This window comes from Dasypus novemcinctus, chromosome 5 (assembly GCF_030445035.2).
Source record: "Dasypus novemcinctus isolate mDasNov1 chromosome 5, mDasNov1.1.hap2, whole genome shotgun sequence".
NCBI lineage: Eukaryota > Metazoa > Chordata > Mammalia > Cingulata > Dasypodidae > Dasypus > Dasypus novemcinctus.
In genome coordinates this window covers 60,545,834-60,572,655 of record NC_080677.1, presented here as the reverse complement: position 1 = coordinate 60,572,655, position 26,822 = coordinate 60,545,834, and the positions used below count along the sequence as shown (strand labels likewise).

General features: G+C 38.9%; 2 protein-coding genes across 11 annotated transcripts in view; both read right to left on the bottom strand.

Annotated features, from left to right (window-relative positions):
- The window catches only part of LRRD1 (leucine rich repeats and death domain containing 1), a 31,087-nt gene extending 24,600 nt beyond the window's left edge, over positions 1–6,487 (bottom strand). Inside the window, exon 1 of the mRNA XM_004475722.3 lies at positions 4,479–6,487. Within this exon, the coding sequence (XP_004475779.1) occupies positions 4,479–6,416 (1,938 nt within the window). The 5' untranslated portion in view covers positions 6,417–6,487. The remainder of the gene's footprint in view (positions 1–4,478) is intronic.
- A 17,269-nt stretch (positions 6,488–23,756) lies between these two features.
- Positions 23,757–26,822, bottom strand: part of KRIT1 (KRIT1 ankyrin repeat containing) — a 34,642-nt gene continuing 31,576 nt past the window's right edge. For all 10 annotated transcript variants that reach the window (XM_004475714.5, XM_004475719.5, XM_058296989.2 and 7 more), the window contains 2 exons: positions 24,989–25,105; positions 23,757–24,227 (listed from right to left, as the gene is read on the bottom strand). In XM_004475714.5, coding sequence (XP_004475771.1) covers positions 24,159–24,227; positions 24,989–25,105 — 186 coding nt within the window. In that variant the 3' untranslated portion in view covers positions 23,757–24,158. The remainder of the gene's footprint in view (positions 24,228–24,988; positions 25,106–26,822) is intronic.

Genomic DNA, 26,822 nt, shown 5'->3' with positions numbered 1-26,822 from the left:
AAAAGAAGAAAAAAACAAAAGAATGAATAGGACTCCTCTGAATCTCAGTAGAGTTGTAGCCAACAGCTACTCTCCAGTTCATCAGAATTCCTAGGACAACTAACTAAATGATGATGATAGACAACCCCCCATTCCAAAAAGCAGAGTATCTATAAATGCAAACAAAACAGTTCCTTCCATCTGCCCCATAAGATCTAAGCCCCCTCTCAATCTGAAACAGAGCAGACATCACTGTCCCCAAATCCTCAAGATTGAAGAATGAACAAACTTAAGAGGAGAATTCAGCCGTGGACCAAAGTAGACTTATTATTACTGTAGTAATGGGAGAACTTTTAACATTGATAGAAAGGTAGTGGTAACCATAGGTTCTGAAGGAAGAGAGAGGGAAGAATAGGTGGAACACAGGGCAGTTTTAGGGCATTGGAATTGTTCTGCTGGATATTGCAATGATGGATACATGCCATTTTACATTTTGTCAAAAACCTGTAAAATTTTACAGGGCCAAGAGTAAACTATAATGTAAACTATGCACCATGGTTAGTAGCAATGCTTCATTATTTGTTCATCAATTGCAACAATGGTACTATACTCGTGTAAGATATTATCAATAGGGGAAAATGTGAGAGGGGGATGGGTGGGGTATATGGGAATCCCCTATACTTTCAATGTAATTTTTCTGTAATCTAAAATTTCCTGAAAAGTAAAGTTAAAAAAGAAAAAAAATAATGGGGGAGTGTGTGTAGCTCAGTGGTTGAGTGCCTGCTTTCCATGTATAAGGTCCTGATTTCAATCCCTGGTACCTCCTTAAAAAATAAACAGAATAGGATTTGTGGGGAAGTTACAGGAAACTTAAGGCAAGACAAATATAATGCATAAAAAGGCCAGTGAGAATATGACCAGTAAACAGAGATTATGAGAAGCAGAAGGAGAAACATTTGTATAACGAACCAAGCTATGGCAAGCCTTGGAAGCCAGGCCTGTGAGGTAGGAGTCAGATCAAGACAAGTGGGCAGTGTCATAATTTGACATTCCTCAAACAAATATTCTTTAATTACTTGTTAATATTTATTAGAGGCACTGACTGAGAGCTGTGAGATAAAATTCCTACAGAAGGAAAGCTTCTATTAGGCATCCTTCACATAGCAAAATAAAAACTCTGTGATTAACTGAACACTCTTGAGGCAGGATAGAATAGGGACCTAAGGAGGAGGGACAGAAAACCCAATAAGCCACACAAATTCCACATGGTAAGAGAGGCTGAGGCAACAGTCTGCTGACTTGCAAGTTATCAGGGGGCAATTTGAAGCACATACCCTGCAGCTGCATTATCTGAAAGCAGCTTAGGGCAGAGGGGCACCACCACCCCCACCCACCCACTTTCATATCACCTTGTGCAGCAAAAAAACTGAGCTCGCGGACAGCAGCCAGAAACCATCAGAAAGCAACCCCTAGAAATTAAACCACCCAATAAATCTTTCCCACTTAGTTTCAAATATGCCAATCCACACAGACCCTGTACCCATGGGTTAGCTCATAAAACCGGGAAACCCAAAGCAAAGGAAGTATGTCTCTACCTTGAGCATGCCCACACTCACTTACTTACTTTTCTAACTTTTTCATGACTTTGGTGCACCTTTGAAGTCTTTCTTACAACATAAACAAGAACCTGGAAATCAGCTCTGGCAACACTTTTTCTTCAGATGACTGTTTAGTGACTATCTTCTGTTATATCAGTTAATACTTTGGGCATCTCTCCAACCCCAAGGGGGTTATCAAAGTGACATTCCCAACCATATAGGCTATTTTTCCCCCTAAGTGGTATCCTTTGAAATGATGTTATAAAGATGGGGATTGGAGCCCTTGGCAACCACCTACTTTGCATAGGCAATAGAAATGCAATCTGGATTCCTGACAGGCAGGTGTGATATAATAAGACTAATCCTCTGGGAAGTAGATGTGGCTCAAGGGATAAGTCCTCTACCTACCATATGGGACACTTGGGTTAGATCCCTGGGACCTCCTGGTGAAAAAGAAGAAGAGAAATCATGCCTGCCCAGTGAGCCAGTGCCCATGTGGTGAGCCAAGTGCCCATACAGTAAGCCACGTGCCCACAAGGTGAGCCAAGTGCCTGTGTGGCGAGCCAAGTGTTCATGTGGTGAGCCAAGTGCCCGCACGAGTGCCCGTGTGACTAGCCAAGTGCCTGCATGGTGAGTTGAGTGCCCGTGTGGTGAGCTGAGGCCCACGTGGTGAGCCAAGTGCCCACATGGCTAGCTGAGTACCCATGCAAGTGAGTCATGTAGCAAGATGACGCAACAAAAGAGAGACGAAGGGGAGAGTCAAGGTTAAGTGCAGCAGAGACCAGGAACTGAGGTGGTACAATTGACAGGGAACCTCTCTCCATGTCAGAGGTTCCCAGGATGGAATCCCCATGAATCCTAGAGTATAAAGACAAGAGGACAAAAAGAGAAATATATACAGAAGAGCACACAGCAGATAGACACAGACAGCAAAAACAGCAGACCTGGGGAGGGAGATGGGGAGGGGAAGAAGGGGGGAAAGAAAAGAATAATCCTCTGGAATGAACTTTGCTGGCTTTGGCAAGGGAGTCAGAAAAAATAGCCAGGAGGCTTATAGAAAAATCTAGGCCTGAAGTGATGACCATGGACTAGGATGATAGTGAGATAGAAAAATTAGGGAGATAATCCAAGAGCTATTTCAAAGGAAAAATTAGACAATTTTGGTATATGCTTGGGTATAACTGATGATGGAAATGGAAGAAAGATGATTCAATGTTTTCTAGCCTGGTATATTTGAAGTTGGCTTCATAAACAAATGGAAGGGTTTTGAACAGAGTTAGACTTGAATGAAAGATGAGTTTGATTTTGAAGTTATGCTGAAGTTATGTTGATATAATAGAAGAGTAAAATAATTATTTTCAGTGAAAATTGGGAGATATAGGACTAGAGTACTTGTTTTATAGATTAGATTTGGGGGTCTTGTGCATGTAAGTGACAACAAGCCGAGGAAATAAGGTCGAGGAAAGAATTAATAGAGAGGAAATAAGGAAGTCAAGGACACAACCTTGGAGACACCCACAGTTAAGGTAAAGGAGGAGAAAATGAGAGGATTACAGATCAGCCCACAAAGTAGCATAATACAGAACTGAACTCAAAATTGTCTTTTAGTACAAAAGCAATTGTAAGAATACAACAGATATCATTATTTCCTCTTCTCCAGTATTCCCTGGAGTACCCTTCCTGGAAATGTATTTTATGGCAGGTGTTAGGTTAAAGATGGTCAAATAAGTTTGGGAAATAAGGGTTAAACCAGAGAAAAACTGGTTTTATTAGTGCAGGAGTTTTCAGATTCTTTAACATAGTATTCACTGTAACTCTCTAAGAGATGACTTAATGCTTCCCAAAGCTATTTGATCACAATCTCCTCTCTGCCTCAATCCCTGCCACTTTTTTTGAGGACAAGCTAATGGGATCGTGCTTTTAGGAATAGATTTTGGGATATATTGCTCCAGCAAATGACTATTCCTGACCAAATTAAAGACAGCCAGATGATAACTGTATTCCTTTCATTATTTTACTGAGAACTTAACGTCAATCAGTAATGATTTAATTTTAAAAACCTACCCATAAAATTCACTCTTAGAGTTTAAGTAAAATAAAATGCTTTAAGAATGTTTATTTCCATTGATCCAGAAATTCTTTAGGGAAAATCTAAGAAAATGGTCCAAAGTAGGAAAAAGGCTGTATTTATGTACAAGTTTATCAGAGCATCATTTATGATGATGAAAAATTACAATATTCCCAAATGCGTAACAGAGGTTACTTACATAAATCATGTATGGATTACAATGTTTAACAGAATTTATGTCATATAATAGGGTAGTGGTTATGAACTGTTAAATGAAAAAAGAAGATTTAAAACTTGAGTGTACAGTCTTTTAACAGTTGTTTATAAAAGTACACACATAAGAAAAAACAACAAGAAAGAAATTGTGCCAACATACAACCAGTAGTTACACTAAAATTGTGTGTTTGAGGGATGATTTATTTACTGCTCTATATTCCATTCATAACTTTATTTTTTTCTTCTTTTCATAACTTTAAAGTTCCTTTTACAATTAAACTGAAATAAAAAGAAATCTACAAAATTGATAGGTTTAATTATTTGGCATTTCATTTTAATGAAATACCTTCCTTTAAAGTTTTTGTGTTGAAAAGTGTATATGTAATCCATAACTAGAAAATAAAGGCCTCTCCTTTAAAAAATACAATATTCTAACTAAGTTTAAAACACACACAAGTGGGGGTGGTAGGGTTCAATGGGACCTCATATATATATATTTTTAATGTAATATTATTACAAAGTCAATTAAAAAAAAAAAACACACACACAAGTACACTACAACTTTAACCCTCTCCAGACCCTCCTTCCCCTAAAAATCGAACATATAAGACTCTTACCTTTTTCCCATTTATCTGACTTATATTCAGCTCTTCCAATGAGTGAAGTCGGCACAGTTCAACAGGAAAATACATAAACTGATTGCTTGACAGATTTAATTTCTTGATTCCTTTTAAGTTACAGATCTCTAAAGGGATTTTCTGTATTTGGTTTTCTGAAAGATCAAGTACTTGCAAATTTTCTAAAGTACACAATTCTCTAGGGAAATTTTCAAATTTATTACAGCACAAAATGAGTACATGGAGTGACACCATATTGGAAATAGATGGTGGAATTTTCTCTATATGGTTTTTACCAAGATCCAGGTATTTAAGATTAATAAGGGAACATAAGTACTCAGAAAATATATGGAGTTTATTTTCATTAAATTCTAAATGAAGCAGTTGTTTACTGAAAGATATGTCTATAGGTATTTCTGAAATATAATTTCCATTAAAACTCAAATAATAAAGAGAATCCAAAGCACATAGTCCCACTGGAAAGTATATTATTTTGTTATAGCTCAATTTAACTCTAGTTATTTTTCTGCAGTTTTTTATTTCAATGGGAACATCTGTGATTAGATTTCCTGAAAATTCTAGACTGTATATATTATTAAGATGTGAGATATCTTCAGTTATTCTCAACATATAATTTCCATTTACATGGAGTTTCCTTAAATTTTTAAGTTTATGGATATTCTTAGGAAGTTCTGTTAATTTATTACCATCAAGGCTAAGGCATTCCAACATTACACAGTGGGAAATTTTCTCTGAAATATATTTTAATAAATTTTTATCAAGTGTAAGAATCCTAAGTTCCCTGAAATTCTCAATATTGTGTGAAATAACTTCCAATTTATTGTCTGACAATCTGAGTTCTTTCATTTTGAGTAATCGAAAAATTTCCACAGCCAAAAAACTAAGTTTATTGTGATCCATTAGAAAGATTTCTAAATTCTTAAGCTCCCTAATTTCTTTTGGCAAACTGCTTATCAGGTTTCCAGTAAGGTTTAGTGAAATTAACTTTGGAAGGAAGCATAGAGCTTTAGGAAATATTGTTAACTGATTATATTCCAGATTGAGAACACTCAAATTTTTCAAACTAGGCAGAGTTTCTGGTATATGTCTTAACTTATTTCTAGCCAAATTTAAAATTTCCAAATTTCCAAGACTTTCTAAGTCAGAGGGAAAGTTTTCAATGTAATTGTTGTTAAAAAAGAGTTGCCTGATATTCCCAAGATGTGATATTTCTTTAGGTATATGTGATATTTGGTTGTGACTGACATTTAAGATCCTTAAATTATGAAGTAACTGAATTTCAGGTGGAAGTGATGATAACCCATTTTCTTTCAAGGATAGAATTTCAAGTCCTAACAGATCACCCGAGTCTGCAACTTGAAAAGTTTTGATTTGGTTCTTGTCTAAATATAGATATTTTACATATTTTATTTTTAAAATATCCTTAGGGAATTCTTGTAAACCCTTGGCTTCAAGGTTAACCATGAAGTTATCTGATTCTAGGTCAGGTCCTTGCTGATTTTCTTCAGGCAGTTGTGAACTAATTTTTCTCGTTTCATGAGAGAGAGATTTAATAAAATCCTGATATTCTTGAATTTTATCAGTCATTGATTCTGATTTACTTAGTGAAATTTCTGTTTTCGATTGTGAGCTGAGATTTCTAGTGCTTGTTTCAAAAAATTGAAGCTTTTGCCTTTGTTCATCATTTCTCTTAGACTTAGTTCCAAAGGAAGATGTTGACTGTAATTTATTCTTTTGAGGGTGAGTTCCATAAACCAGGTTAGAATTTTTTCTTTCCAGGTAATCAAACACTTCATTTAATGAGTTTGATGTTTCTTTATTTAATTCATGCTCCCGCACTGACTGTGATCTAGATTTGTTTCCAAATTGATCAGTAATATCTTCTTGCTCTTCTGAAGTACTCTTCTTTTCAGACATCTTATTTGCTGATATATTTTATACCAATTCAAGATTGTAAACTGATTTTAATTTTCATGTTTCATTTTTTCTTTGAACCTACAAAACAAATATTGATATTAAAACAAGAAATACAGCAAGATGTCAAAATTACAATTAAATTTTTACTACGACTGCTTTAATTTGTAAGGAATAATTTAAAATACACAATATATTTATAATTATAAATAAACCAAATATACATGTATCATTATATGATTCCTGGTTAAAGAAAGTTTATTGATTTCATGTATTGCCTGTTACTCTTGAAATCACATTGAAATGATCTACAGGGATTTCTACTTGACCAAAATGGCAGTTCTGGGTTCTGTTCCCCCACAGAACCTATGAACAAATAGCAAAAACTGGCAGAGCCATTTTCCTCAGAATTCTGGCACAGCTAGAAGGTTGTAGCAACAGGGCAAGTGCCAAATCAAGAAAAATGCTCCTTAAAAATGGTAAAAGGAGGTTGGTGAGCCATTGCTGGTCCCTCCCTACATACCCTGGCTACCATGATGGGCAGCCAGCCTGTATTCCCATTGTGTGTCCCCAGCCCTGTTCTGGAGGGAGCAGAGAAACCTCTATATTTATACTGGGGTGCCTGTTTGTCAGTGCCAATCTGTGGCATGGCAGTCTGAAAGAGTGAGCCAGGACCCTTGTCTCCTTCATAGAACATGCCCTGCAAGCAGATGCAGCTTACACATAGGTAAAGCAGTATAAGAAACATTCAAATTGAAGTGGCCTAGAGCAAAGGATTACCAGCCTCAAGACTTATATAATAGAACACCTTGGTTAGGAAGGCTTCAAATGGAGTAAAAGGGGGCATTTGAATTCCTGTAATTGTTAATAACTAATAAGTTCATGCTCAGGACAGGACACATACTCCAAAAAGACAGAGGACCCCATATCTTCACCTTGAGCTGATCATCCTGAGAAGAGGGCTAAATTCTGAAGAAGAGCATCAGCCAACACAGAAACAATTTTTAAAGACTGTGAAAGGCATTTTTTGTATGGACTATTTGTTTTTCTTAGCTCCTGACACTCAAGAAAATCTCTTTCATGTCCCTAGCAGTATACAAATTTAAGGAACAGAAAGCTCAGTTTAGACTTAACACATTAAAATGTAAAAATCTATAGTATGCAACAAAAGATTACAAGACAAAGAAACAGGAAATGATGGCCCAGGCAAAGGAATAAAAGAGAACTTCAGAAACCATCAATGAAGAAGACCAGACTTTGGACATACCAATCAAAGCCTTTAAAGAAATAATCTATATGTTCAAAGAGTCAAAGGAAAACATGGAAAAAGAACTAATGGATATTAGGAAAATGATAACTGAACAAAATTAGAATTTCAGTAAAGAAATAGAAATTACAAAAAGGAACCTCACAGTAATATTGGAGTTGAAGATCACAAAGTGAAATAAAAATTCCTTAGATGTTACAACAGCAGACTGAAGCTGGCAGAAGAAAGGGTCAGTGAACACAAACACAAGACAATGGAAATTATTCAGGCTAAGGAACAGAAAGAAAAAAAAAATGAAGTGAATAGAGCCTGAGAAACCTGTGGGACAATGTATTAGTCAGCCAAAGGGGTGCTGATGCAAAGTACCGGAAATCTGCTAGCATTTATAAAGGGTATTTATTTGGGGTAGAACTTTACAGTCATAAGGCCATAAAGCATAAGTTACTTCCCTCACCAAAGTCTGTTGCTACGTGTTGGAGCAAGATGACTGCCAGTATCTGCAAGGGTTCAGCCTTCTTCTTCCTCCTAAGGCCCTGTGGTTCCAGCTCCTTCCATTCTCAGCTGTAGGCTAGCATAAGGCCTGCCTTTCTCCCCAGAACTCATTTCTTTCTGGCCTCTTCAGCTGTTCAGGGCTCTGTTCTTTTCAGCTACAATCAGATGAACAGCTTGGCTCTCTCCGTGGGGTTCCAGCATCCCAAGCTAAACTTTCTGTGTTCTTCTCCATATATTTACTTCCCTATCTTTGAGCATCTGTTTATATAGCTCCCAGCTGTAGGCTAGCTGTAGGCAGGGACTCAAACTGAGTCACCATTATGGGGATCCCTACAATTTCAGGGGTCCCTACCATTGATTCTGTGCAAAGAAGTCAGGACTAGACTAATGGCTGATGAGAGACACATGGTCAGTTATACCAGTATTCAGCCAACCAATGCCCAGAAGCAGAGCAATTCTCTGACTGGCAGCTGACCACAGATGCAAGGGTGAGCACAGCCAAGATCACCAGAACTGTCCAGCTAAGCTAAGCCCAGACCAATTTGCTAACTCACGAATTGTTACGCAGTAAAAGCTAACTGATAGTGGGGGCAAATCGAAGATAGCCAGCACGAATTCCAGAATTTTAAGATTTGCTTTTCACAATTGTTTAATCCATATGGAAGTTATATGTGAAAGTCTATTTATGAACTCTCATGGCCAGTATGTCTTTATTTTTTAAAGATTTCTTTATTTAATCACCTCCCCCCACTCCTGTCATCTTCTCTCTGTATCCATTTGCTGTGTGTTCTTCTGTGCCTACTTGTCTTCTTTTTAGGTGTCACCAGGAACCAATCCCAGGACCTTGCGGTACGGAAGAGAGGTGCACAATCTCCTGTGCCACCTCAGCTCCCTGGTCTGCTCTTACTGTCTCTCCTCTGGGTCTCTTTTTGTTGCATCATTTTGCTGCACCGCTCTCCACTCAGGCCAGCTTGCCACATGGGCCAGCACTCCTCACGGACCAGTCTCCAGTCAGGCCAGCTTGGTTTCACCAGGAGGCCCCAGGAATTGAACCCATGTGTGCGGTGCCATTCTTGGGCAGGCTGCACTTTCTTTCGTGCTGGGCGGCTCTCCTTATGGGGCGCACTCTTTGAGCATGGGCCTCCCCTACATGGGGGACACCCCCGCGTGACAGGGCACTCCTTGTGCGCATCAGCACTGTGCATGGGCCAGCTCCACACGGGTCAAGGAGGTCCTAGGTTTGAACTGTGGACCTGGGCAGATACCCTATCCACTGGACCAAGTCCACTTCCAGAATTCACATCTTAACAATATTAAATCTTCCAATCCATGAATGCAGAAAGTCCTTCCATTCATTTAAGTCTTCTTTGATTTCTTTCAGCAAATTCTGTAGTTTTCTGTATTCAAGTTTTTGCATCCTTGGTTATATTGATTTCTAGATATTTGATTCTTAGTTGCTATTGTAAAAGGTTTTTTCCTTGATTTCCTCTTCAGATTGTTCATTACTAGTTTATAGAAATATTACTGATTTTGGCATGTTAATCTTGTAACCCACCACTTTGCTGAATTCACTTACCAGCCTGGTTGTGGATTTTTCAGGATTTTCTTTATATATAGGATCATGTCACCTGAAAATAGTGAACGTCTCATTTCTTCCTGTCCGATTTGGATTCCTTTTATTTCTTTTTTCTTGTTTAATTGCTCTGACTAGAACTTCCAGTTCAGTGTTGAATAGGACTGGTGACAGTGGGTATCTTGTCTTGTTCCTGATCATAGGGATAGCTTTCAGGATTTCAACACTGAGTAGGCTGTTATCTGTGGGTTTTTCATATATGTTCTTTATTATGTTGAGGGAGTTTTAGTCTTTTCCCAATTTTCTAAGTGTTTGTTTCAAGAAAGGATGCTGAGTTTTTTTCAAATGCCTTTTCTGGGTTAATTGAAATAATCATACTTTGTTTTCCTTTGCTCTGTAAATGTATTACATTGGTTTTCTTATGTTGAACCAATCTTGCATATATGGGATAAATTCCAGTTTATCATAGTGTATAATCCTTTAATGTGCTATTGGATTCATTTTGCTAGTATTTTGTTGAGGATTTTGGCATCTATATTCATAAGGGATATTGTTCCGTAATTTCTTTTCTTGTGGTATCTTTATTTGGCTTTAGTATTAGGGTGATGTTGGCCTCATAGAATGAATTAGGAGTATTTCCTCCTCTTCAATTCTTTTGGAAGATTTTGAGCAATTGGCAATAGTTATTCTTGCAATGTTTAGTAAAATTCACCAATAAAGTCATCTGGTCCTAGACTTTTCTCTACTGGAAAGTCACTTGACTTGTTATTGGTCTGTTGAGAAGTTCTATTTCTTCTTGAGTCAATGTAGGAAGATTGTGTGTTCCTAGGAATTTGTCCATTACATCTAGGTTATCTAATTTGTTGGCATACAGTTGGTCATAATGTCCTCTTATAAGCCTTTTTATTTCCATGGAATCTGAAATAATGTCTTCCCTTTCATGTCTGATTTTAGTTATTTGTGCCTTCTCTTTTTTTTTTTTCTTTGTCTCTTAGCTAAAGGTTTACTGATTTTACTGATCTTTTCAAAGAACCAACTTTCGGTTTTGGTGATGTTCTCCATTGCTTTTTTATATTTTATATAATTTACCTCTGCTCAAATCTTTATTTCCTTCCTTCTGCTTGCATGAATTTTGTTTGATCTTCTTTTTCTAGATTCTCCAGTTGTGAGGCTAGGTCTCTATGATTTGAGATCTTCCTTTTTGTTTTTTAAAGATTTATTTATTTAATTCTCCCCCCACCCCCGGTTGTCTGTTCTCTGTGTCTATTTGCTGCATCGTTTCTTTGTCCACTTCTGTTGTCGTCAGCGGCTCGGGAAGTGTGGGCGGCGCCATTCCTGGGCAGGCTGCACTTTCTTTCGCGCTGGGCGGCTCTCCTTACGGGTGCACTCCTTGCGCGTGGGGCTCCCCTACGCGGGGGACACCCCTGCATGGCGCGGCACTCCTTGCGCGCATCAGCACTGCACATGGGCCAGCTCCACACAGGTCAAGGAGGCCCGGGGTTTGAACCGTGGACCTCCCATGTGGTAGACGGACGCCCTAACCACTGGGCCAAGTCCGTTTCCGAGAGCTTCCTTTTTGAATGTTAGCCATCTAGAGCTATAAATTTCCCTCTCAGCACTGTCTTTACTGTGTCCTTAATTTTTGGTATGTTGTGTTTTTCATTTTCATTTGTTTCAATATATTTCCTAATTTGCCTTGTGACTTATTTCTTCGATCCACTGGTTAAGAATGCGTTGTTGAATTTCCATACATTTTTCGATTTTCCAGTTCTGTTATTTCTAGCTTCATTTCATTGTGATCAGAGAAGAAACACTGTAAGATTTTAATATTTTTAAATTTATTGAGTTTTTTTTTTTTTGTGACCCAACATATGATCTATCCTGGAGACTGCTCCATGTGCACTAAAGAAGAATATATATTCTGTTGCTATTGGATTGTCCTGGTTTGTATTTTGTGGACCCCAGAAAATTATGTTCTTAAACTAACCCTTACCTGTGCCTATAAATGCAGTGTAGAAGGGGCCTTTTGATTAGATTCAGTTAAGGGATCTTTGATTAGATCACTTTCAATTAGCTCACTTCAGGGCTTTTGATTGGACTGTGTCAGTGAGGCATGAACCCAGGTTGGGTCTCCGCCCTCTTGCAGTGTCTTATATATTCTGAGAACACACAGAAAGAGAGAGAGACACAGAAAGGGAGCTCCGCCATTTTAACCCTGCCACATGAGAAAGAAGACTCCAGGTTCACTTACAGCTGTAGAAAACAGACCCTGAGAGGTTCAAGTAATTGAGGTCCAGGGAGAGATGCCTGATTGCCTGCAGCTGAGGAGAAAGTAGAGCGACCAGCAGACCTGCCATCTTGCCTTGCCACATGGAAGGACTCTAGTATCTGCTAGCAGCCAAACTTTGGTGAGAAAACATCTATGATTATATCTTAATTTGAACATTTTTGCAGCCTGGGAACTGTTAAGATTTTCCCCTAATAAATCCCCATTATAAAAGCCAACCCATTTCTAGTATTTTTGCATCAGCAGCTTTAGCAAACTAAAATGTGGGTGAAGTATTCTATATATGTCTGTTAAGTCTGGTTGAATTATAATAGTATTGTTCAAGTCTTCCATTTCTTTAATGACCTTCTGTCCATGTGTTCTGATATTGAAAGTGGTATATTGAAGTCTCTTTCTATTAATTTAGAACATCTAATTTTCTTTTCAAATCTGCCATGTTTGCTTCATATATTTTGAGGCTTTGCCATTAGGTGCAAACATAGTTATAATTTTTATTTGTCTTCTTATTGAATTGATGCATTATCAGTATATAGTAGCCTTTTTGTCCCTTATAACAGTTTTCGACTTAAAGTCTATTTTATCTGATATCGTTGTAGCTACTCTAGCTTTTGTTTGCTTAACATTTTTCCCACACTTTCACTTTCAAGCTACCTGTATCTTTGAATTAAGAAGAGTTTCTTGTAATAGCACATAGTTGGGTCATTCTACTTTTTGTCCATTCTGCCAATCTCTGCCTTTTGATTGGAAAGTTTAATCCATTTACAATTAGTGTAGCTACTGATAATGCAGGACTTTCTCCTGCCATTTTTTAATTTAATATTTGTAAGTTGTATACATTTTTATCCCTCAATTCTTCCATTAAATGCCTCCTTTTGTATTTACACGATTTTTGTAGTGTATCATTTTAATGTGGTATATTTCTGTTTTAGTAAGCCAAAGGGGTGCTAATGCAATATACCAGAAATCTGTTGGCATTTATAAAGGGTATTTATTTGGGGTAGAAGCTTACAGTCACAAGGCCATAAGGTGTAAGTTACTTCCCTCACTTATTGCCATGTGTTAGAGCAAATGGCTCTGGGAGGGTTCAGCCTTACTCTTCCTCCTAAGGCTCCATAGTCCCAGCTTCTTCTGATCGCAATTAGCGAAAGGCTTATCTCTCTGGCCAGGCTTGTTTCTTTCTGGACTTTCTCAGCTGTTCAGGACTCTGGTCTCTTCAGCTGCAAACTATCAGGCAAATGGCTTGGCTCTCTCCCCAGGGCTCCAATGTCCAAAACTAAACTCTCTGTGTTCTCCTTCTCCATGTACTTACTTCCCTGTCTTTAACTGAGCATCCGTTTATGTAGCCCACAAAGTGGAGGGTGTGGGGGTGTGGGACTTAAACTAAGTTGCTCTAATGATGTGGTCAAATAAGAGCCCTAATTGTGATTTAATAAAGTGAAACCTCTGAATCTAATACCATCTAATATGCCCAGAGGAACAGACCTGTTTACAAACACAATCTAATATCTATTTTTGGAATTCATGAATAATACCAAATTGCCACAATTACAATAGATTTTCTTTATTGATCTCGCATCTTTTTTTTTTCCAAATTCTACTCAATTTATTCATTTTTTTAAAAGATATTACATTAAAAAAATATGAGGTCCCCATTCACCCCCACCGCATTTCTTTTATTAACCAAACTGGTAATGATGTATTACTTTTTACTTCTGAATTAGATGTATGTTTACTCAGAATTTTTCCTCCTGCATTCATTAGTAATTTTGTTGAAAATTCTCCTTTTTTGGTACTGTCCTTGTCCAGTTTTGTTGTCAAGGTTATACTACCCTAATAAAATGAGCTGGGTAACTTAAGACAAAATGTACTTATTGAAGCATTTTATATATTCTAGGGATAATCTACTCCTTGATGGTTTGGTAAAATTCACTTATGATCTCTTATTAAATAGATTTAATGATTATTGGTTTGTTCAGGTTTTCTTTTTCTTCATATGGTATGTGGGGAAGTAAACTCCTTCCCCTGATTTCATGTTTCCATGTGGAGGAAACTCTACTTATGTAATGCCCTTGGCCCTGGCCTCATCCCTCTGCAATGGAGGAGACTTGGCTGACTGATGAGATCAGAAGGGTTTGGACCTTCATGGCTCAGCCCTTTCTGAGCTCTCTCCTCTGGGCCTCTCTGCCTATAGGCATTGTGTTCTAATCAGCTGTCTTCCATAAAATAAGAGGGTTCCATGCCTATTAGGGGAGACCAAAGTCATGCAGCTGTGTGATATATCGAGTAATTATGTGAATTCAGGGGTGAATTATTATAAGTCCATTTAGCAGCAGAACAAAGTCATTTTTTTCTACATTACTTTATCAGTGATAAAGGTTGTATTTAATCCCATCTTCTGTTTAACTATAATGATACAGAGCTTAGGAGGAGAAGAAAGCGGTTTTATTCATTGACCACTGCTCAAATTCTAACATCCAGTGTGTTTGCTGAAAAACAAATTCTTTTGATATTTTGTCTGCTAAAAATAAAAGGTTGGACAAATTAAAGCTCTAAGGTGGTGATGGTGTATGGCTTATGGTTTTAGTGTTTTGACCTTGGCATTTTGTCGCAACTTACATTGTGTAGTTGGCTTTCAGAGGGATGGCTTTAGGAGACATTAGCCCTTGGGCTTTAGTAAGCATGGCATACATGGACTGTGATCTTGATAGGTCACAGAGCTTCAGATAGTTTTGAATTCAGGTATTGGGTTATTTTTATTCAAACAGACTGTTTTGAAAAGATGTTGAACTTTGATACTAAACAAAAGTTGCACTGCCTTTGTTGTGTGGATACCTACAGACTGACCTTGAAAGCTGCAATGAGCTTAAGCTGGTATTAGAAGAGAATCTGAGATAGAAACTACACCTCCTGTCTCTTTGGCCACTTGCTCAACCCAGAACCAATGGCTGTGGCCAGGAGCTAAATAATGTTGTTGTCTTAGGTAGGGCCACATGGTTAATCCATATAGGGGAGTCAGGGTAGCATTTGCCTCCTCAAAATCAAAGAGTTTTGTGGGGGAGGAAGAGATACCCAAAGGAAGAGCAGATGCTGGAGAATCAACTACGATGACTCCTATACCCACATCTTAGAGACAACCACTGGTGCCATATCACACACAGTCATATATACATATAGTAAAATTGAAGTCTTACTATACATATAGTTTCACAGTTTAATACAGTGGCTACTAGCCAAGTGTGGCTATTTAAATTTAAAGTAAATAAAATTACAATTCAGTTCCTTATTCATGCTAACCATATCTCAAATGCTCAATAGCCACAAATAGCTTATTGAACAGTGAAAATAATGGCCATTTCCATCATTGCAAAATATGTATAGTCGCAAATCCTGACTTAAAATATTTTAATACACAGTAATCATTTCCTCTTAAAATCAAATATTTGAGGAGCCAATGTGTGTGTGTGTAACAAGAGCCAATCTTTCATGGCTATAAAAATCTATTGAAGGGTGTGTCATCAATTATTTCATCATTTACATATTGTTGAGCATTTAGATTATATTGTGCTTCATTTTTATGGAGATGCACATGCTTGAAAACAAATCTTTAACTAGATCTATAATTGTTTTCTTTGGATAAAGAGGAAATACTGTCTTCAATTGTATGAACATTTTAAAACTCACTACACAGCTAAGTAAGATTCTAAAAATGCATAGAAAAAAACCTTTCTTCCCTCTCACAAACACTAAGAGTCTTATAATAAAAACAAATATTGTCAAATTAATAGGCAAAAATAGATGCCAACTGTTTTGATATATAAGTAAAGTTGAACAATGATCCAAAGTAATTTGTTACATATCTAAAAGATTTTTGTATTTCTGGCCAGTCAAAAAGCCACAGGACATTTTCATACAGTGCAGTATGAGCAAATTGTTTCCCAAGAGTATGGGGAAAAGGCCCACTCAGTAGGGTCTAAAGCAAAATGGAACAGAATGTAAACATGTGAAAAGTAGCTGGCCCATGTGCAGTGCTGATGTGTGCAAGGAGTGCCCTGCCATGCAGGGGTGTCCCGGCATAGGGGAGCCCCACGCCCCGTAAGGAGAGCCGGCCAGCCTGAAAGAAAGTGCAGCCTGCCCAGGAATGGCGCTGTACACACGGGAGAGCTGACACAACAAGACGACGCAACAAAAAGAGACACAGATTCCCGTGCTGCTGACAACAGAAGCAGACAAAGAAGAACACGCAGGAAATAGACACAGAGAACAGACAATGGTGATGGGGGGGAAGGGGGAGATAAATAAATAAATAAATCTTAAAAAACCGTGAGAGGTGGATATCCCTTGAGCACACAGAAGTTTGCAGGAAATGCGAACCTGCAGGTTTTGAGGGAAAACGGGAGAGGAGAGAACCTGGGTTTCGGTCAGAGGGCCCTTGAAGTCACAGCGCTTCCCTTCACCTGGGGTCTCACGCTGAAGGCGGCGGCTCGGGTCGCGGGGTGGGCAGGGCACACGCCGGCAGAGCTTTCAGTGACTCTGGCGCCGGCGGAGGCGCCTGCCGGCCGCTGCCGAGTACTGAGGCCGCGGCTTCCCGGGCCTGGGGTCCTTCGGTGCCGGTGCCGGTGCGGGGGTGACGGCCGTGCACACGTGCGTTTGTGAGCTGGTCCTCGGTCACAGTAGGATACCGGAGGAGGCCCGAGGCCTTCATTCAATTCCGTCGGATTGGGGCACGGCACGGCACGGTGCTGGGTAACGCACGCTTTAGAATCCCCCGGGGATTTTACACCCCCGCCCCCTGGAAGTCCTGATTCAGTTGGTCTGGGGGCTGCTTCCGGGATGGAGAACCACTGTGGCCTGGACCCCGATCCTCAGAGGCTCTCACTCATTGTGATGAGCCTGATGAGTCCAACTTCACGGGAAGGGTGCATTCTGAGGAGCTTCTACCGAGATTTATTTTCCGCCTGATTTCCAGGTTTGCTAAAAGAATGAAAAGCAGGCGATACACGCAGGGCGAAAATGACAGGGACGTGGAGGACCCCAACGGTCACTGTTAAACCAAACCACCTCACCATTCCGGCCTCGTTTGTCTCCTTGAGATCCCTGAGCCCAGTCTGCAGGCACCGCCGGGCTTCCAAGCCAGGAACCCTGGTGAAGGTGAGCGACAGGAGCCAGGAATAAATAAACGTGCTTTGTCGGGAGGGGGCGTTTGCACCGCTATTTAAAAGAGCTCGCGGAGACCAGGAGGATTTGGAGTTTGGGAGGCCGCTTTAAAGGCCTTTGCGGGGAAAACGGACTTTGGCCCAGTGGTTAGGGCGTCTGTCTACCATATGGGAGGTCCGCGGTTCAAACCCCGGGCCTCCTTGACCCGTGTGGAGCTGGCCATGCGCAGTGCTTATGCGCGCAAGGAGTGCCCTGCCACGCAAGGGTGCCCCCTGCGTGGGGGAGCCCCACCGCACTTGCGCCGTGAGGAAAAGCCTCCCAGCGTGAAAAGAAAGAGCAGCCTGCCCAGGAATGGCCCCGCCCACACTTCCCATGCCGCTGACGACAACAGAAGCGGACAAAGACGCAGCAAATAGACACCAAGAACAGACAACCAGGGGAGGGGAGGGGAGGGGAGGGGAGGGGAGGGGAGGGGAGGGGAGGGGGGAGGGGAGGGGAGGGGGAGGGGAGGGGAGGGGAGGGGAGAGGGAGGGGAGGGGAGGGGAGGGGAGGGGAGGGGAGGGGAGGGGAGGGAGGGGAGGGGAGGGGAGGGGAGGGGAGGGGAGGGGAGGGGAGGGGAGGGGAGGGGAGGGGAGGGGAGGGAGGGGAGGGGAGGGAGGGGAGGGGAGGGGAGGGGAGGGGAGGGAGGGGAGGGGAGGGGAGGGGAGGGGAGGGGAGGGGAGGGGAGGGGGAGGGGAGGGGAGGGGAGGGGAGGGGAGGGGAGGGGAGGGAGGGGAGGGGAGGGGAGGGGAGGGGAGGGGAGGGGAGGGGAGGGAGGGGAGGGGAGGGGAGGGGAGGGGAGGGGAGGGGAGGGGAGGGGAGGGGAGGGGAGGGGAGGGGAGGGGAGGGGAGGGGAGGGGAGGGGAGGGGAGGGGAGGGAGGGGAGGGGAGGGGAGGGGAGGGGAGGGAGGGGAGGGGAGGGGAGGGGAGGGGAGGGGAGGGGAGGGGAGGGGAGGGGAGGGGAGGGGAGGGGAGGGGAGGGGAGGGGAGGGGAGGGGAGGGGAGGTTAAATAAATAAATAAATCTTTAAAAATAAATAAATAAATAAATAAAGGCCTTTGCGGTTCCTGAAGCATGTAATAGACACTGAATAAATATTGAATGAATGTAAGAATGAATGTGGTCAGTGAATGAAGGAGCTGAGCAACTATTTTAAAAATGAATTAATGAGTTAATAAACAAATAATTCAAAGAATAAGTTGAGTAAATTGATGATTCTATGGACATTAAAAAATAAGTCTTGGCCGTCAATTTGCATATGTCCCAGAGAAAAAACTTGACTCTGACTTCAGATTTTATCTGTTAATATGAGAGAAGAGGAGATGAAAATAAAAACACCAAAAACAAAGGTAAATGATTCTGACACTGAACCTATTTTAGAGCATCTAAAAGGTGGTTCTCCTTGGTGATAATATAATAGAAAGATTATGAAGAAGAGAAACAAAGGGAGCTAATTCATATAAATCCTGTCATTTTGCCTAGTTTCATAGTCCTTACTTTGTTTTCTGTAAAACACTTCTTGGTACCTACCATGTAGATTTTGCATGTAGAAGTAGATGTTCCCATGTTGAATGAACTTCCATCCTGGGCAACTTGCTGTGTGTGGAATAGGGTGTTGCACCCGGCCTGGCCATGGCTGCCCTGAAGAGGCACTCCAGGTTATCAGGATGGTTGGCCTGAAGCTCTTCTCAGCCCTCCTTCCCTTTGCCCACCATCATTTTCAAACAGTCTATATTTGATGCCCCCCACCCCATCACCACCAACTTCCAAATGAGAATTTAAATCGAATGAATAAGATTAACTTTCTAGAATTTATGAAAACTAGCAAGCCTCCCATTACTGTAATAATACAACAGGTGTAGCCTTTTTAGTATACTACTTTGTGGACTGGATTTGCCTAATTAAGTCGATCTTACAAAATTTGGTAATGGGAAATACATTGTAACTGCTGTTCCCAAAGTCTATGTGGTGCTTTTTTTTCTTTTTCTTTTTAAATCATGGCATTTAAAAGCTGCTGCTTGTTATACTTATGCTTCTTTACTCAGCATAAGGTATAAGTGAAAACGATTTCTTAATTTTAACATGGCAATTTATATAACCTTTGGTCTTTACAATCCTGGTAGTATTCTTCCCTTTCAAGGGGTTTACATTCTAAATTTCTGACCTGTAATTTAAACTCCACATTAGAAAACAGATTGGCATTATCTTTTCCTAAGATTTGTCTCAAATTTTATTTATAACTTGACAATAAAAATGTTGTCCTAGTGTTTCATTTCCTTGAAAAATTTCTATTTCTTTATCTTTCATTTATTCAATAATGTAAATGTAAAATTATATGTTACCATCCATTTTAATGACTGATTGTGACTAAGCATTTTGACTAAGAAAGTTAATTGTATTGCATTCAGGAAAACCAGCTTTGAAGCTGCTTTAAAACATAAAATACTTTGTGTATAGATATCCATATAAAATACTAAATAAAATCAAGCAGATGTTCAGATAAAAATAATTAAAATCCAACTTCTAACTATGTACAGTTGATTCTTTCTTAGTGACTTAGCTAAAATAAATGAAAAATCCAGGCTGGCTTTTCTTCCCCCTTAAGTGGTTATTTACACAAAACTAAATTTAATATTAATTGAAAGCAAATGATTCATTTTCCTATCTGCAGATAATTTATCATTTTTAATTCTTTCTCTCTCAACTGTCCTACTAGTATATAGTCAGTAAATAAAAGCAAAAATAAATAGCATTTATAAAATATAACTGGAAGGTAATTTATCAAAACATCACATGGGCAAAAGTGAACAAATGATTATCTGATTAATGGCTTGGGATTATTTATGCTGTTTACTTCATATACTTTTAAAATTGAGTTGATGGTATAACTGCATTACTCTATAACAACTAAAGGATTTGGTATACCCTGGGGAGACTTGTTTTAAAAACAATTGCCTTGTATATATATTGTTTTTAACTGTATAATTTTGTCCCACTTTGGAGTACTGCTAGAAAACAATAATTTTCCCTCCTGTTCAACTGTAGCACATATAAGTTACTCTCTAGGCAAGCGCGAAAACTGTACAAAGAAAGCACTGCTAGTGAGAAATGTGGGCAGAGGTGGAATTATCAGGTCAAAGGGACTATTGGGGATTGAATCATGTCCCCCATAAAAGGCAGGTTCTGCTCCCAACTCCTGGTCCTGTGGGTGTGAACCCATAATTAAATAGGACCTTTGAAGATGTTAATGCCAAGTTTTAGTTAAGGTGTGCCCAAACTTTGATCCAATATGGCTGAAGTCCTAAACACAAAGCAAAAGCAACAAAAGAAAAAATAGATAAATGGGGTCTCTTCAAATTGAATACTTTTGTGCTTCAAGTCACTCTGCCAAGAAAGAAAAAAGGCAGATTACTCAATGAGAGAAAATATTTGGAAACCACATATCTGATACGACTTTAGTATCTAAAATACACACACATAAAACCTATAGGGGAGCGGATGTGTGCCTGCTTCCCACATGGGAGGTCCTGGGTTCAGTCCCAGGTGCCTCCTAAAAACACAAAGAAACAAAAAAACAACAAGGAAACAAATGAAAAAACCAACTCAGGGGAGCTGATGTGGTTCAGTGGTTGAGTGCCAGCTTCCCACATGCCAGATCCTGGGTTCATTCCCCAGCCCCAGTACCTCACCAAAAAACCCACCAAAACCCAAAAACCTATAGCTCAACAATAAAAGCCAATTAAAAAATGGACAATAGACTTTAAGGTACTTTTCCAAAGGGGAAATACAAATGGCTAAAAAGTACATGATATGATGCTCAACTTCACTATTAGGGAAATACAAATCAAAACCACAATGAGATATTATTTCTCACATACTTGAATGGCCACTATTAAAAAAGTAGAAAACTACAAGTGTTGGAAAGGACGTGAAAAATAGGAAGACTTATTCACTGCTGGTAGGAATGTAGAAAGGTACAGTCACCATGGAAGACAGTTTGGTGGCTCATCAGGAAGCTAAGTACGAAATTGCCACACAATCCAGCAATCTTCCCCCTAGGTATATATATATATTTTTTCTATGTTATTTTTTAAATTAAAGTTATTAGATCACAAGGAGTGTTACACTAAAAAACATAAAAGGGAAGTGGACTTGGCCCAGTGGATAGGGCGTCCGTCTACCACATGGGAGGTCCGCGGTTCAAACCCCAGGCCTCCTTGACCCATGTGGAGCTGGCCCATGTGCAGTGCTGATGCGTGCAAGGAGTGCCGTGCCATGCAGGGGTGTCCCCCACGTAGGGGAGCCCCATGGGCAAGGAGTGCACCCTGTAAGGAGAGCTGCCCAGCACGAAAAAAAGTGCAGCCTGTCCAGGAATGGCGCCGCACACACGGAGAACTGACACAACAAGATGATGCGGCAAGATGACGCAACAACAAAGAGACAGATTCCCATGACCCGATAACAACAGAAGTGGACAAAAAGAACATGCAGCAAAATGGACACAGAGTACGACAACTGGGGCGGGGGAGGGGGGAAGGAGAGAGAAATTAAAAAAAAATAAAGATGAGGAAACTGTGGCATGGAAAAGCTAACTAACATGCCCAAAAAATAAAAAACATTAAAAAACAAAAAAAACATAAGAAGTTCCCATATAATCCACTCCCCACCTCATTTTTGTAAATTGTATTTTTTTGAAGATATATACATCACACAAAAAATGTTACATTAAAAAATATGAGGTTCCCATATACCCCCTACCCCTCCACCCCACTCCTCCCACACCAACAATCTCCCCCATCATTGTGGCACACTCATCATACTCGGTGAACACATTTTGGGGTGCTGCTGCACTATATAGATAATAGTTTATCCTGTAGTTCACACTCTATCCCAGTACATTCAGTGGGTTATGGCAGGATATATAAAGTCCAACATCTGACCCTGAAATATCATTTAGAACAACTCAAAATCCCAAAAATGCCCCCACATCACATCTCAATTTCCCTCTCCCTGCCCTCAGCAAATAGTGTGGCTACTTTCTCCACCTTGATGCTAAAATTTCTTCTATTTCTGGTCACAATAGTTTTATAGTAGAATATCATTAAGTCCACTCTAGTCCATATTTTATGCCTTCATTCTGTGGACCCTGGTATGCTGATGCCCTCTCCACCTCTAGATCAAGAGGGGGCTTAGGTATATACTCTTAAGAGTAGGAAGCAGGTACACAAACAGACATGTGCACACTGATGTTCATAGGCATACTGGCATTATTCACAACTGCAAAAGATGCAGACAACCCAAGTGTCCATCAACCAATGAATGGATAAATAAAATGTGGTATATACATACGATGAAATATTATTCAACTGTTAAGAAAGAATGAATTCCTGATGTATGTGGCCACAAGGATGCATCTTTAGGATATTAGGTTGAGTGAAATAAGCCAGACAAAAAAAGGACAAATATTGTATGATTTCACTAATATGAATTATTATAGTGAGCAAACTCATGGATTTAAAATCTAGAACACAGGTTACCAGGAGTTGGAATGAGGGTAGAGAATAAAGAGCTGATGTTTAATTTGTACATAATTTTTAATATGGTTGATAGTATCACATTATCGTGTATATAACTAACAGTGCTGAATTGTGTAATTGTGGTTGAAAGGGGAAGTTTAGGGTCATATATGTCACTAGAAGGAAAGCTAAAGGTTGATACATGGGACTATATAACCTAGTGAAACCTGTTGTGGACTATGAATATAGTTAATAGTAGAAATGCAAACTATGGTTAACTAATATTGTAACATTCTTTCATCAGTTGTAACAAAGGTACCACACCAATGCTAAGTGTCAATAATAGGGGGTTATAAGGAGTATGGGGGTTTTCTTTTTGGAGCAATGAAAATGTCCTAAAATTGATTGTGGTGATGAATGCGCAACTCTTGAAAGCCATTGATTATTCACTTTGGATGGATTGTATGCTGCATGAATTACTAAAGTCATTAAACCACAGATTAATCAAGTTAGCCCCTAAGTATAATATCAATACTCCTCTATATGAAACAGTCAGATCTTTGGTGATCTACTTCTTACTAAGTAAAGGCAATATAAATAAACTATTAATCAACTCAAAAAATATCTGTCCTTAACAAATGCAATTACTAATATCCAGAGATTGTTACTTTATCTGTGTGTCTATGTATGTGTGTGTTTGTGTACCAGGAAGTTTTGCGTAATTTTGTACTTTAATCATCTAAATTCCTTTTTGGATGTCAAATTATTTCAATGGAAAAAATTTTTTTAGTATTCTCAGGTCCTGCTACTTACAGAGATTGACTGAACCTGTGTAATATGAGTCTTTGAAATTCTCATTTTCAAAAGGCACCTGGGCATTTCTGATGCAGAAGGTTCAAGAAGTAGACTCTGAGAAACACTACCTTATAGCAGATCTATAGCCTAACAGAGATTTTAAAAAATACATTGAGAAATGTTCCCAGATTACACGTTTTCAAGTAACAGTATTACATAGTTTAAATATAGAAAATGCATTTTCTTTATTCAAATCATGTTCACTTTCAGTATATTTTATATTAACACATACAGTCATACCAAACTTAAACTTTCACACTGCATTCCAAATATTTTACCATTTACAAAAAAATAACATTTTATAAAGCTAACTATAGTCTCATATCATACAGACTATCAATCTACACTTTTTTGCATATTTCTCTAAAAAATTAGAATAGCTTATAAGGATATTATATATAATGAATTGGTATATTACACACCGAACTTAAGTACAGATTCTGTACAATTTATATATATAGTAAGACTAAATGTCTTATTAAAGGTAAAATTTTAGGAAATCTTTCATGGAAAAAAATCTTCATCACAAAATGTAGTGGTGTAAGTATCAACTGCTTTCCTTTCATAAATTTCTTTCGGTGGGCATTAACTGTCCATTTAGCTTCATTAACAGTTTTACCACAAGACCAGCCTACAAAGTAAAAAATATATTAATGATAAATATGAAACATAGAAGAATGTGTGGCAGTAGGCAGTTTTCTATCCATTTGTAAGGTAACTCTCTGCAACTTGACAAAAAAACAATTCTTCTAAAACTGAAATTATTAAGATAAGTTTCTGGCTGTTTGCTTAGGAAAGGCCTGCCTCTTTTCCTTGGTTTCTTAGGGAAATGGATATGGCTCAACCAATTGGGCTCCCATCTACGATATAGGAGATCCAGGGTTTGATGCCTAGAGCCTCCTGTTGAGGGCAAGCTGACCCAGGAGGAGTGCTAGCCCACACTGGAATGCTGCCCCGCGCAGGAGTGCCCCCTTGCATGGGAATGTCACCCAGTGCGGGAAAGCTGCCCTGCATATGAGTTCCAGCTGATGCTGAGAGCTAGAACAGCAAGATGACACAAGAGACACAGAAAATAAGAAGACATAAAACAGGGAGTTGAGGTGGCTCAAGAGAGTAATAGCCTCTCTCCAACTCTGAAAGGTCCCAGGATTGGTTCCCAGAGCAGCCTATGAGAATACAAGCAGACACAGAAGAACACACAACAAATGGATACAGAGAGCAGACAAAGGGGGGAAGGGGGGAGGGGAATAAACAAATCTTTAAAAAAAAATTATTTTTGTTTTATGTAATAACAGTTTTTCCTTGATGTAAAGTGGATTATGTCACTTAACAAAAATCAACTTTATTAATGCAGTAGCTCATTATTAGAAGTCCAAAAAAATTAATACTTACCTGTTTTGTATGTACAATAAAGCTCATTTTATTTTCCATACTATGGATCTGAAAACAAGTATCGGCATCTCCAAGTTGCCACATAAAACAACCATACTTAAGACTGATAAGTAAAGCCTGCAACGTAATTAGAAATTGTTATATTCAAATATTTATTAAAAACATCACCTATCTTCTTTTACTATCTGCACTAATCCAGTCAGGTCTAAAATAATGATTTTTAATATTATAATAAGCCTATTGAAAGTACTCCAACTCTAACTTAGTTCTAACTTCACATATTCTGCAGCACAGAATTACATATATTGTAGATTCTCAATAGACTACCTTGAGCAATGATATTCTCTGTACCAGAATGCCAAAAACTTTTAAAGATGTTCATTGTATCAGTGACTCAGAAAAATTAAATGTACTACAATCTTACTTTCTGCATATTAAAAACAATTCCTTTTATTTTGTACCTTATTTTTGAAGATTTACATAGTTCTTTTGGATGCAAAATTTATGTAACAAGGGTAAAATTGCCTTAGGAATTCCAACCAATTGAAAATAGTACACTGACACATTTATTGTAAAAATAAGCATAATTTAAAAAATAATACAACATTCATAAATTCAACAGAATTAAAAATGAAAATTAGAGTAACCTATCCCAACAGTTTCATAGAGTACAATGTTGTATTTAAGTAGGCATTCAATATAGCATTTTGATTATTTTTTTTAATCATTTTCTCCTGATAGTAATTTACATTTTCTTGCCCTAGTACATGTATTCCTTGTACACACATATACAAAGAAAAGTGTTCATGCCATTCCTTAAAATATGTATATTTAGAAACATTAGCATTCCATGACTTGCAGTTCTTATAATACTGACTATAAATAATAAACTAAGGGTATGCCAACAAGATAACAGTTTAGAGCACTTTTAAAGAGAGGTTCTATAAGTGAAACAGTATAATTAATTTACATGAGTCTACATTATATGTAACAAGGGAATTAGTAACATCTCTTGTCTAAAAAACAGCTCTCTACATTCAATTGTAAAACATAACTTCATAGAGAAGATATCCTAAAATAGCTACTTAACAAGGTAAAGAAAAAAACATTGATTCAAGATATTGTAACACCATAAACTGCCTATCTTTTGGATGGGTCACTTGAAATTTCTTTAATCCAGAGCCAGAAACAAATCATCAACATAGACCAAAACAGTTTAATTGATATACACAAAATATACATCTATGGTTCAGCAACTACTCAATTATATGGTGGTCAGATTACCAACACAAGTACTGAAACCATAAATTAAAAACTTTTCTTTTAAAAAAGCAATGTGCAGTGAGGAAGGAATTCTAGAAAATCCCACAAGAATGACAACATCTGAACGGAGTTAAAAGAGCCAAAGAATCCATATGGCAGTTCTGAGTAATTGATATCCTCCAGAAAAAGAAAGCAGCTCTCATTAGGAAGTAAAATCTACAAGGTACAAGGTACTCAAAAAGGGACTTCAAAAAGTACAAAAGAAATGGCAAGAATAGCTGGCAGAAGAAAAGGAAAACTATACCACCACCTAACAGACCAGCAGACAGGAAAAATAGTGATGGTGACAAAGTGGCAATAGAAAAGAATGGAGCTAGCAACAATTAGCAAATGAGATAATAGTTTATAGCCAGTTTTATTTGAGAAGGGCATATGGTCATGATAAAGTGACACAAGGATATTCAACTGTCTGAGAATGGAGGTGGTACTGCTAAGGTCGAAGACATCAAGAAGAGTACAGTTCAGCTGTGAAGATTCCAACATGTTTACTATAGTAAAGGGAAATGTGCCA